Genomic DNA, 13,526 nt, shown 5'->3' with positions numbered 1-13,526 from the left:
TGGCAGTTTCCTTAAAAAGGATTATTATTTTGACAGTATTTCAGGAGGACCAAAATAATTCTTTCAGGACTGCCAGTCTGGCATTTATATTACCTGTGGTCTGCCGGCGCAGCCCGTCGAACTTCTTTTTTTAAAAAGATAAATTTATTTCAACAAATGCGAAATACAACAAATCTACATAACTGTGAATGCGTTAAAATTACAAAGCAACTTGTCTGAAAAAAAAATCAGTCATTTAACTACAAAGATCATCATATAAATGCATTCAGGATGCATTCTTCTCCATCAAGTCTTACAAGGCTTGAAAACTTTGTGATAAAATCCTCAGTCGTACTCGGTACCAGTGTTGGAGTATGAGCGCCCTCTAGCGGCAAATGTGAAATTTGTACGTGTCCTCGAGAAGACGAAAAAAATTTTGTTTGCGAGCATCGTAGCCGTAGGGAGAATGAAATGGTTTACCTTGAAGATACGATTTGATAGTTTGAGTTAGGACTTGCATTGTGCAGCCTCTGTGGTCAGGGATACACTGATTGTTCAGACCTGTGAATATTGTCTCTGATGAAGGCATGGTAGTGTTATCACAGTGAATGTCTGTATGGTTGTGAGTGCTATTTGCACAATTTTGACATTCCCAAATGATCCAGTCTTGCTATTCTAAGTGATTGGAGGAGCAGACATTTTTAAAAACCTTGCATAAAGTATGTTAAGTGGTGATGTATTTCACTCGGGACTGGAAAGGGTAATTGTTGAGGTTGACTCACAAATGACCAAGAAAATGAGTCACATCCTTTGGAAAATTTTCTTATCAGAATTATTGAATTGAAACTCTTTAAATTTGAAAAACAGAAATATCCGTTTTCAATGAGATCACATCCAGTGAAAAAACAGTATATGTGCTGCACACTTCATTTGACTCCATCAGTACTCTTACGATTTTTGAACAAAATCTCTTGGCCCAAACACACAACAGATATCCACAGCGGTCAATGAAAATGGCAGCTCAGTACTTCAAATATAGCATATCACACAGTGTTACTTTATCGGTCTGTTTTTTTATTTCACTCTTCCATTGTTTTGAAGGTGGGTATTCACTTTCACCCACTCACGTTTTACAAAAACACACAGATAATATCATCAATACATCTTACCTTAAAAATATTACACTGTGTGCATAAGGCCTTGAAAGATATTTGAAACAGGTCTGCTCTAATGTGTCCACTTAAACACACATTTGGAGCATCCACTTGTGATATTGGCAAAGAACAAAATCAGTGATGACCACATTTCCATTTCTATTCTCTGTGATTGTAACATTGGCTGGAAATGTGGCTGTCTTTTCTGTATTTATTGTGCATTTAAACTCAGGATGCAAAATGACGATTTTGAAGGTACCACTATATTAAATAAATGTCTGGCAGGTCCCAACTTTTGCAGACTGACATTCTACGAAAAATGTCTTGCTCCTTGATGGTTATACAGTGCTCATTAATAGCTACATATGGATACGGATTTTCAATAATTGATAATTACAAAAAAATAAAGCAAGGAAAAGTAAAACGACATCTGATGCATGATTCTGTACACAGTTGGCCGACACAATTAATGAGGCCTGTATAATTTGAAAGGAATTTTGTGATTAAAAGTTTGATAATTCATGTATCTATTCAACTTTTTATTTGTATTTTTCTAAAGAGTAATAACCCCTTCAGGTAAACTGATCAGATTTTCAAAATGATATTCATGGCAAGGGTTGATCTGATGACTCATAGCAGTCTCTGATGTGATGCTGTTCACTGTAGACTGACAGGTCTCAGAAGGACACATAAGGACAACTGTGATGTCATTAGCTTTGTAGCATCTGTAAGCTACTCACAGAGTCTTGAGACGTTGCAAATCAAAAATGCAAAGTAAACAATGTACAGAGTTCTGCTCTAGTCATCATTCTAGTGTTCCCACTGTCTGTACTTCAAAATATCCAATGAAGTACGATATTTGGTTTTTTTCCATGAGTCCTCAGAGTTCTTTGCATCAGTGGAGTATCCATTTGTTCATGTTTGGGTTTTAGTCTATGACTTGTCTGAATGTACTGATGTTTGACGTGAGCCAGTACATGAAGATTGGCTGGATGGCGGCGATGAACAACAAGAGGTAGGTGCCTCGTTTCCGACCCATCACAACACTGTTTGGATGGCTTTCTGGTAAGATGAGCACCTTCAGTGTCCGTACCTAAAATTGTCAGACCATAGCAAAAATTTTTAGCAAAGTTGATGTAACAGTTTTCATACCAAAAAAAATCAACATTCAAAACCTTTCAATTTCTTCTCTTAGAAGCAAATGACCAAGGTCGAGCTAAAATTTGGTTGTTCAAAGAATATTAAAACCAGTCTTTACCTCAAATGAAGAAACCTTTTTCATTGTTTTGGTATGATTCTGTACACTGAATTAGATTTCTGGCCAATGAGGTGCTGCATTTCTTTAAAACTGTGACAATGATTTGAATGAACGATCAATGGTGCATTGTTATAAGCCTGATCAACAGGTGTCATTCCTGGGTTGTCATTTATTGGAAAAGCCAAAACCTGTGGAATCTTCCATGCTATGACATAACTGGAAGAACACAGATCATGTTCAAAGTTCAATTCTGGGCCTATTTGAGAACCATTCAGAATGAATATGCAATCATTTGTCAATAGCAGTTTATTACTTATTATTAGTTATTATATAATTTACTCACTTTTTATCTATTGCCGTTGATGTCAGTACTTAATTTGTTCAAATCAATTAATTCCACTTGAAACTATTTAAATTATGTGAATTCAAGTATATTGGCAAATGACAGAAAAACTAGAGCTGAAATCTTCACAGGATTAATTTACATCTCATGCCCTCACTTGACCTTCCAAATGAGTACATATTTGGACAGCTATGTTCTCATATTTGTGAGAGTTTACAGACAAAGCCAAATCATGACACTCTCCCAAACAGAGTCACTTAAATAGAACCCACGGATTGGCTGAGGTTTTCACTCACCAGAAAGAAGACTATGCATGTTGACATGTAAAGAAGTGCAATGTAGTATCCCATGGCCTTAAAACACAACCCAGACAGCAAAATTAAGATCATCCTGAAAGATAAACACAGAAAATAATCAGTTATGCATGGCTTGTCAGTGAACATGAGGACTTACATGACCAACACAGGCAACATCCGTACTACTGAAAATTAAAAGGAAAGTCCTTTCTCTGATTGATATTGAAAAAAACTGATGTTGATGGCTACAGTAGTCACATTCACATCAGCCAAAGCTTAATTTATACTGTCACCTGTTTCAATTTTGTCACAGTTACCATGGAAAGAGAAAATCTAACCATCACAGATTTTAAGTGGGTGGCCGCTTTTTAAAAACAGCGCCCTCACATGGGCATTTTGAATACCAAGAACGCCCATTTGACCAATATGGGCATATTTAGATTACAGGTGACTGTATACCTTTAATTGTGATCCTTGATGTCTCTATTTTACCACCCACAGATACAGTTGCAAAGAGGTAAGCAATTTACAATGATGTAGTATCAAATCAATTGTGTGAATATGGAATCGGATGAAAGAGTTCTACTTTCCTTATTTAAGCTAGTTCTTATGAGAATGTTATCGTAGCAGTTGAACGTCACATTATACACATATTAACTTTGAACATCTTCAGTTGGTAAAAATACAATTGTTATAGTGTTAATTCTCCTCAATGACTCATGATTACACAGCATTCATGAAAACTGTACGTCATTCCTGAAATGCACTGTATCCAACTTGCAACAAAAGTCTATCATACCATATTATCAAGATTGAATTAAACTGGTAAAGATACTGGTTCATTGTTATGATCGTAACAAATTCAACAATCAAATCACTCACTGAAATGCTCATCATGAATTCAGCAATTCTTTGAGATAGAATACAGAGTTCAAGAGTAACAGGACAGTGTTCAGCTGTCAGATTTCATCATTGCTGAGTTATAATGACTGCATACAATTATCTCATAAACAATGGTTACATCCGTAAAAATGTTTTAAACCTTATGAAGAAATGGAGCACATAGATGATGAGACGGACTTACCCCACGTATTTGTAACCACAAAATGCCACTAAATCCAAGTATCTGATTTGTGATTGAATATTCATGACGTATAAAGTTAAAATGATGACGGCAAGTTCTATTATTAGCCAGACCACGCTGAACTGGCTTGTATACCGAGCTGCTCCGGATCAAATCTGTTCAACAGGAAAGACAATACTGTTGTTGAAATGACCACTGTTGTAAAAGACATTAACACAACACAAACATTGATGCGATATCAAATGAGTAAAACTACACAGCTCAAAGCGACTCAATAATATTTCCACAATATTGGTAATTGGTAACATACTTGGATCAAAAGAGAATCAAAGTTACTACTCATGGCAAATGTCTTCATCATTTTCATATTTTCATTTGATGGAGATATCTGCTGTAGTGTGTCTCTCTTTTAAAGAATATTTTGTTTCAGTTATAAAATATTTTTTCTTTTACAGTATTAGATATAGAATCCTGACAGTTCTCTGGGACCCCTGGGATTAAGATAATGGATTATTTTAGGTAGTTTTGGATCCATGGCATAGAGATTAAGGACAAAATTATTACATTGGACTATAATGGTGTTGGAGTTGCTTAGCTTTCATCACTCAAGGATTCTTTTTGTGTAAAGACCATAACGCAAAAAAAGGCATAAAAGTCAAAATTACAATGTCATTTTACATAACCCTGGAATGTTTTCTCCGTTACAGAAATCACATTTTTAAGTACCTGTTTTGTGTGCCGAGAACGTAACCAGCAACCAAAATATATGTGACAAAGGCCATGACTGGTATGTATAAATCTGGTGCGTTTATTTCGTAGCGTGGAGCAACAGGTTCATCTTGATTGTTGTAATGAATTGACCAATTCTAGAAAAAATACCCAAAAGAGGAATATAGTTAATTGATTCATATTTAGATTATTCTGCAGATATTGTACCGGTATTATATATGATGTGATATTAAAAAGACCAGCCCTGTTTACTATGAACTTTTCTCCATTGTCATCTCTATTTCAATGGATTTGACAGGACTGTTTGTCCAGTACAGTAATAGGTCGATTGCAGGATGACTGATGCTGTTTTCAAAGAAGCAGTTTATCTTCACTATAAATGGCATGAGACACTGCAAAACAACTGTCATTACAGAATGATGCACGTCATGTAGGTCTAGAAATCATCGCATAGACATGCAGTTTTTATTTCCCTTCACAGAAAACTCATTTTCCATAAAATAAATTATTCTGAATCATCTCATCACTGAAGGTAAAATGCAAAAACTCTGACAGATTAGAAGAAGTCATCAAGGTTATGTGAAATATCACTACAATACATACTTACTGTGTGTGTAAATGGAAAACAAAGCAAGGCTAACTTTTTTCCAACGTAGGATGTGTCCACCGCAAAATAGTATTTAAGTTTGCTGACAGAAACTAGCCGATCAACCTGCAGGCAAATAAAATGCATTGACAATGATTAATGAGCAAAGTTTATACCGGTAGATGTCTGCTACAAATTCTAAAAATATTGTTAACTCCATGGTTAGTCCTATTTGAAATACTCAATTATTCAGATTTTAGTTTAAATATGTCTCTTAAAAGAGCAAAGTATCGTAGATGCATGACATTGCAAAATATTTTATATTGTTTTGCAAGAGATACAAGGTACAATACTGGTTTTATTAAAGTATCATCTAACACTGAATACAAACCTATCAGTTATAATTCATACATGCTTGAAGTTACTCTATTAGAAATAATTCCACCGTTTAAATTTAACTCACATTTTGTTCCATCATTTGACCAGCATGTCCCGCTAACGAAGCCCCATACTGCATGGCCATGTTTGCCATGGGGTCATTCAACATCCCTGGCCCTGCATCATGGGTCCTCCAACATTCCCACCCATTCCCATTGATGTATTGTAACCCGGTTGGCTTTCATACTGGGCTGGTGGTGGTTGTGTGCTGGTGTCATCAAAAAGCTGTGGTGGGCCTTCCCGTCGGGTACCTTTCTGGGCTCGGCTGCGTCCCTGCTTCTGGGAGGCTGTTAAAAATATGAACCAAATTAAAATGACAGGCATGGTAGAAATTTCGCATTACAAATACTTTATTATTATTGATGCTTACTATTATTAAAATGTTGCTTTCTATATGTATCTCAGAGACAAGGTCCATGAGTAATATTTAGAAGGTTAGTATTACACAGGCACCGTAAGAATAAAATGGTATAGGTAACCTGGCAAGTCACTACAGTTTCAAAGCTGTTTTTTGCAAAGCAAGATGCACAAGTTCTGAAACAGAGATAAGAGCAGATGGCTTGGACAGGTTTACAACTTTTTGATTGCACAAATGAGAGTTTAAACACAAGAACACATTCTAAGCCGGTATTTTGGAATGGAGAATGGGGAATGATAATTTAAATTTGCCTGCCAAGAAGTGCTTGGATTTGTAACTGGGGTATATTCTGAGCCCTGGTCAATAGTATTATACTTTCTTGTAATTCACCTACTCCTACTGAGACATTTACATGAATGATTGAATTTGAGAGCACCATTGTCCTTAAGGAACACATCATACTGAAACAGAGAAAGTTCATACACTGTCATGTAAAAGTTTAGATGGCTATACTGAGTTTTTAACCTTTATAAATCATGTGTAGGTAGATAAAGTCCAGCAAATCAAAATTGCACCTTGCTGAACACACCACATATAACACTGATAATTAACCCTCTCATGCCTAAATCCATATAGGTAATTCAGATATGTTTCCAGAAGGTCAGAAATGCAAAGGGATTTACTTCTTGAATTTTGTTTAATCTTGTGTACACATTTCAATTAAATGAACATCTGTGTATTCTCAACATGCATAATTACAGAGTAAACATTCAATGTGTTTCAATCGAAGATATCCTCAATGTAATCTTTGAACATATTGAAATGTATTTTACATTTTGACAGAATCATGCAATGTATCCAAACATGTAATTTAATCATGTCATCACTGGATTTCGGCACATCCAGGCTCTTTTGTTTTCAGTCAGATGAATTGACCTGTACACTGGGAAACATGGGTGAAAGGGTTAGATTATTCAGGAATATACTGTGATTGTTATTGCATACATCATCACGCGTCATTCTGGACAACAGCAACACAGATATAGACATGTGTGAAGCTATGCATAATTCAAAGCAAGCAATGAATGAATCTTAACTGGGACAAATGTGTGCACTGAAATCTATATGCAAGCATAGAACCTGATGGTATACAATGGTAAGCGACACAAACATATATCTCTAATTGATAAAGGTCTATTCTGATAGACTCAGCAATACAATTTCTCGCTTGTTACATCTCCTGCCAACACTTTTCTGTTTCAAGGAAGTCTGTTGAGAATATTTGATGGAAGAAACCATGAATTTTTTAAATTCAATCCATCCGTATTCTATTCTGTTAGAGATGCTTTTCAGCAGATGAACCAGAGGCTTCTGAACATTGAGTGATGATGCTGATGTCACGCCATCTCTCTGTATGACTGTACCATTGATATCAACAGCAGCATGAGTAGGAGTCCTTGTTCATTGGGTGCATTACCAATGTTCATAGCACTTATCATGGCCTGGTTTCCACTGATTGAAAGCTGTTGGGTCAATGTATGGTACTAAAACACAGAACATGTAATGCATAATTGTACACTGACATAACATTAACAAAACTGTAACAAATATACAACAAAATTGGCAAATGAGAGACAAATGCACTGAAAACTGCAACACAATAATATTAACTGAAAACTGGAAGATATTAGTCATTTAAATAAAAGGAAAATATAGAAATCACCAACACCAATATCAGTGTAACTGCTTGCATGCTAATGTTAGAAATTGCAACTTAAAGGCAATGCTTACTTTGATATTATTAAGTTGACACATTGATTGCATTAGTCACCGTAGTAATGTTGAATTGCCAATCACTACATGCCTTGTGTGCTGTTTGAGTTGAGGGCATCAAGATACATCTGCCAAGCTTTCAGCACTTACACTCTAGGCCAACATTGATTAATTTAGATAACCATATTGTCTGGGACAAAACACTCATTTGAGAATACACAATGTGGTTACTAATGAGGTTGGCCTTAGTTTATAGAACATAGATAACGAAAATGCTATTTTCCCCCCAAGTTGTGAGTTGAGCAAAGCTATTGGTGGCTATTTTACTTATATGTAGAGCATCTATTATGTGTGTAGCGATACTAAGTCTACTAGATATGAAGCAAAAGTACCAGTAATTTAAGAATCAGTGAATTATTTAAAGCAACAGACTCAGTTGTTGCATTATAGGTAACAACAGTGGAAACAGCGATGGCACTGTGAAATCATTAATTTTAACAGGGATTTATTTTCACTATTTTGATGTTTGAGACATTTCACTAGGATTTAAGTTCACTGTTTTCACTAATAAAACAATGTATTCAATTGTTATTTAACATTTTCACTGGGATTTAATTTTAGCCGATTTTATGTTTCAGCGAAAAATAGCGAAACTAAATCCAAATGAATAATGCTTTTACAGTATATAACTGTCCTCATGAAACAGTGCTGGTGCAAATCTGAACAGCCTGTATGATTTCAGAATAATGGTAACTAACTCTGACGTAGCATATCAAGGTACACATCATGACATGAATCATATTAACCAGTTTTTTCAGTTATTGTCACTGATCCTAGGAATTGGTCAATATGTAATGTGCATCTCTCTCTTTTCTTTAGAGGAAATGGATTGTCAATTTCATGCCTGATTTGGTTGTGGAAATAATTTGTTGTTGAAACATATTTTTGATTTGCTCCATTATTAAACTACCACGTATTACTGTTGAACAAACTGCAGCTTATTCATACAAAATTCACCTTCATCTAAGCTCTGACACACTAAATCACCATAAGTATTTTTAGACCTGTTGACTTCAGAATCCCTACAGTCTTGTTCTTTCAAGAGATAGGCTAACATCACAGTATCTTGTCTATCAAAGCAGACCCTATACAATACAACATTAACAAGTATGAGTCATGCAAAGTCTGTCTCATGAACTTTCAATGAAGTATATGACTCATTCACAGAGGTTTGCATATCTCATTCACACACTGGTCACTTTACACAGTACTTCATGATATATGGAAACTGTCCATGCTGAACGCAACTGAAAAGGGCAAACCTATCTACATGCTATTTCATTGACCTTGGGTCAGGTCATTCAAAGCTAATTAGCATAAAATGGTCACAATACCCAGAAGATTCCTTCTGACAAATACTATCAGGTCAAATCAGTAAAAATCACAATGTTCACATAAATTTTATATTCATAGCAAGACAAGTCACTGAAATTAAAATGTTTGTATACACAGGACAGGTTCCTTTATACTGTAAAGTGGTCAATTTAAATATACCTATCATGTATATCCCCAGTCAATTAAAAATGGTTGTATGGAAAATGTTATGCTTTACTGGTTTTCGTTTCATCAACCTGCTCTGACAGTGACTGATGAACAGGTGGGTGGTAGGGTCGATCCTTTTCACCCTCAGAGTTTATAATTACCAGAATTAACATTAAGTGACTTTTGTCATAATTATGTCATAATTATGTTCCATTTCTGCTGAACTTGGCAATAAAACTATTGCCCGACACTACACACAATTCAGTGCCCATCATGGTTTGAATGCAGATGATTATTTTGAAACATCACAATTACATTTACTAAATTGCTTAAACAAAATTGAATTTGGTAAAAAAGGATTAAAATTACTTCAAGTATAAAAGCTGTTTAGGTTTGACAATCACACTACACTACACTATGCCATACAACACTACACGACACGATACGACACTACACTACACTACACTACATGTACACTACACTACACTACACTACACCACACCACACCACACTACACTACATGTACACTACACTACCTACACCACACCACACTACACTACACTACACTACACTACACTACACTACACTACACAACACTACATGTACACTACACTACACTACACAACACTACACTATACTACACTGAACTACACGACATGTACACTACACTACACTACACTACACTACACTACACTACGATGCTAGTGTATCTAGACCAATATTGTTTGATTTTTGCTGATGTATGATCAATTCACCTGATACACTACTAGTATCTAATATCCTATTAATTTACATGTACAAGCCTTTTCTTAAGTTTCAAAAACCTCTTTTGCTTTATTGGACATGATTCTCATTTGCAAAGTTCGAAATATGACACAATGTATCAAACACACAATACAGCCACTGAGATTCACCAAGTTTGCCATGAAAAACACGCCTAAAGAAAAACAATGTGCACCAAGAACAATACTAATGCATGGTCTGCCACATCACATCGCGTGTACATACATACAACAATCACCTCTTGTGGTAACAGGGTTCACACATTCTCATCAAATGGCTAAATGCTATAGTGATTGCACTGTCTTTAGGCCCCTGAAAAACCTCCTAAATTAAATTAACTCCAAAACCTTTGAAAGACACAGGCGACTGCCAGCAGAAGTAAAATAATCTGTTCAAGCGACTTTAAAATATTAGATGACATAAAGCGTTTTGGGGATACCTGAGGCCCTCAATGGCATAGTGCAGAGAGTTCAGTATGTATTTCGTATGTGTGCGGCATAAGGTACTACGATATACTAACCAAATGGATTGCAGCCATTCTGTGCAGAGTAAGAAGTGGATCAAGCACAGCAACATAGCCGTTATGACAAGATTGCTTTGTTTTACAAACCATAAGCTTGTTTTGAGTCACTGATCACATCAATCCATCCCGGTGGGTAACACCTGTCTAGTGAACTTTGGTTGAAGAATAGCAAGTATCAGTGTTTGTATACACGTTACTGGGGTTCCCCTGGATATATCAATACAATAATATTACGGGCAGTAGAAATGTTACCAGCAATGTTACCGGGATTCCTAAATCATTTACAAATGCCCCTAACCTTAGCAAAAAACACTGAGTTTGTAGGATGGTTGGAGGTCATAAACAAATAAGTTCAAATGAAGACTACCTGTAGTGTAGAACTACTAGGTAGCCATAACAATTTAGTCTGATTTCAGTATTGTTCAAAAACAAATATTTGTTCAAAGTACTATTCTATCAGTATATGTTCATCTTATTATCAGTATATTTTATCTGTACACCATGTACTCTTATGACTGGACTTTTATAAAAAAGATTTTTTCATTAATAAGTGAAAATGCACTTTGTCCTTTTAAAATTGTTGAATTTATCTGTACACTACACAACACTAGACTTCATTGCACATCACTACACTACTGTACACTCCGCTACACACTGCACTACAGCACAGTACAAAACACTACACTACACTACACTACACCACACTTTACTACACTACATGACACCACACAACACTACCCTAGACTACACTAGTCTAGAATACACTACACCACTACATGCAACTTTCTGTCATAGCAGTTTACAAATAGCTTTACTCAACATAGAATAACATGGTCATGGAATCCTGATAAAATGACGGTGTCAAATAAAAACTGGCAAAGCACATATCTGACCACTGCCACCACTATGTGGTTAATCACGGCATGGAGCTTTCTAGCTCCATGATCATGGTCATAGAGGGACTGCGGTTAAATGTTGCTTTGCCAGCAAATACATGTGTATTTCACATGATCATTTTCATAGAAGCCAAGCATCACTGTTTTCTTCAAACCCATACTGCTTGGCTTCACTGTTGAGGTGGTCAAGGTAGCTGCAAAATTGTAGCTCTACGGTGAGTTTGGTTTTTGCGACCTCGCTCACCAGTAGCGCTACAATGCCGAAGGCCCTGTAGCATACAAAATAAGCACGCTGCACATGGCATGGCATTTTGATGTAAAATCCCATATATTTACTGCATTTGGTCATACTGATTTGTCACTACTGAAGATTAATACTATACTACACTAACCTTGTCGTGTATGGGGTTTGGTATAAGTTCAAATACGTCGATCGCGTTACAAAAACATTTCTTGGAGCCGCCATTACCAACTTCCGGTAATGGCGGCTCCCAGAAACACGCTCAATGTTTATGGAACGCGATCGACGTGTCTGTGCTAATACCAAACCCCATAAACGACAAGGTTAGTGTAGTATAGTGTTTCGTCTTCAGTAGTGATAAATCGGTACGACCAAATGCAGTAAATATGTGGGATTTTACATGAAAATGCCGCGCCATGTGTGGCGCGCTTATTTTGTATGCTACAGGGCCTTCGGCATTGTAGCTCTACTGGTGAGCGAGGTCGCAAAAATCAAAACTCACCGACCGCCTCACCGTAGAGCTACAATTTTGCAGCTATGGTCAAGGCAGTGAAACACCAGGAACACAGAAACCTGAAGGCTGTATCTACTGTGAATGTTGTGGTAAAAAGACTTGCACATGACACTGCATCCTAACTCAGTTTGGATGGAAAGTACTGATGTGGGACACTCCATTGAACTTGAAGTTATCAATTCACAAAATCATCATTTAAAGGTTATCAACCATAGTTAATTTTACAAAGTTTTATTTCAATACTTTGACAAGCCAGCTTCATCGCTTGGTAACTCTGATTAAATTGTAATAAGCAATGAAGACAGTAAGCCACCACTGTCTTGACTATTCAGAGCATTGATATGATAATGACTGCCCAGAATAAAGTGGTACCGGCAGGTCTTCTTTAAAATAGTAGAACTGCTTCGTTAAAATAACGATGAAATAAACGTCAAAGCTATGCAAACGTGAAGTTCAATGTTTAAACTCACATCGTGCAGTTAAAAAAGAAAATAAACGTAACTTTTCAAGTAAACAGAAACATCTGTTCGGCATGCACATCAGGTTTTCACTAAAACGGTGCAATACGTAAAAGACTACGGCAAGGCGTCAACTTAAATTGGCAAGACAACGAAGTGATACGACACGGCAATTGCAAGCAGTTTACACCTAGAGAACCCCAAAAGTCAACGTACACTTACGATGTCTAAACCCGGCGGGCGCATCCATTTCAAGCTCTGTTTACGGCGAAGACTGCCACTTTTCGGTGATTACGGAAATTTGACAGTCGTCTGAAATATACAGGAAGCCTCGTTTTCATGTGCCACGATGGAAAACCCTCTAACTTCACAATATTTTTAGCAGAACAACTTGTTTTCATAATGTTACTAAAATAGATTTCTTGGACAACTGATACTACAAAACTGCAGTTTCATTTCTATATTTGAACAGTATTGCACTTCCCTAAAAAGAATATGCCGTGAATCTTCGCTGTTAATATCTGAAGTTCAGACAGAAAACAAGGAACTTAGAGGGCTAAATAGTAGTACG

The 13,526-nt window shown here is 36.4% G+C and overlaps 1 protein-coding gene across 1 annotated transcript; it reads right to left on the bottom strand.

The window, feature by feature from the left end:
- Nucleotides 1–1,032: 1,032 nt before the first annotated feature.
- On the bottom strand, nucleotides 1,033–13,327 carry LOC139149294 (protein YIF1B-like). The gene is given in 9 exon segments (XM_070720951.1): nucleotides 1,033–2,226; nucleotides 3,031–3,124; nucleotides 4,115–4,229; nucleotides 4,232–4,269; nucleotides 4,841–4,980; nucleotides 5,451–5,555; nucleotides 5,893–5,978; nucleotides 5,981–6,154; nucleotides 13,172–13,327. Coding segments are annotated over 9 exon segments (951 nt in total). The 5' UTR covers nucleotides 13,206–13,327; the 3' UTR covers nucleotides 1,033–2,061.
- Nucleotides 13,328–13,526: the final 199 nt, after the last annotated feature.

The sequence above is a fragment of the Ptychodera flava genome, chromosome 14, assembly GCF_041260155.1.
Source record: "Ptychodera flava strain L36383 chromosome 14, AS_Pfla_20210202, whole genome shotgun sequence".
NCBI classification, from domain to species: domain Eukaryota; kingdom Metazoa; phylum Hemichordata; class Enteropneusta; family Ptychoderidae; genus Ptychodera; species Ptychodera flava.
Note: the sequence above shows the minus strand (reverse complement) of the source record. Positions and strands in the feature narration are given on the sequence as shown.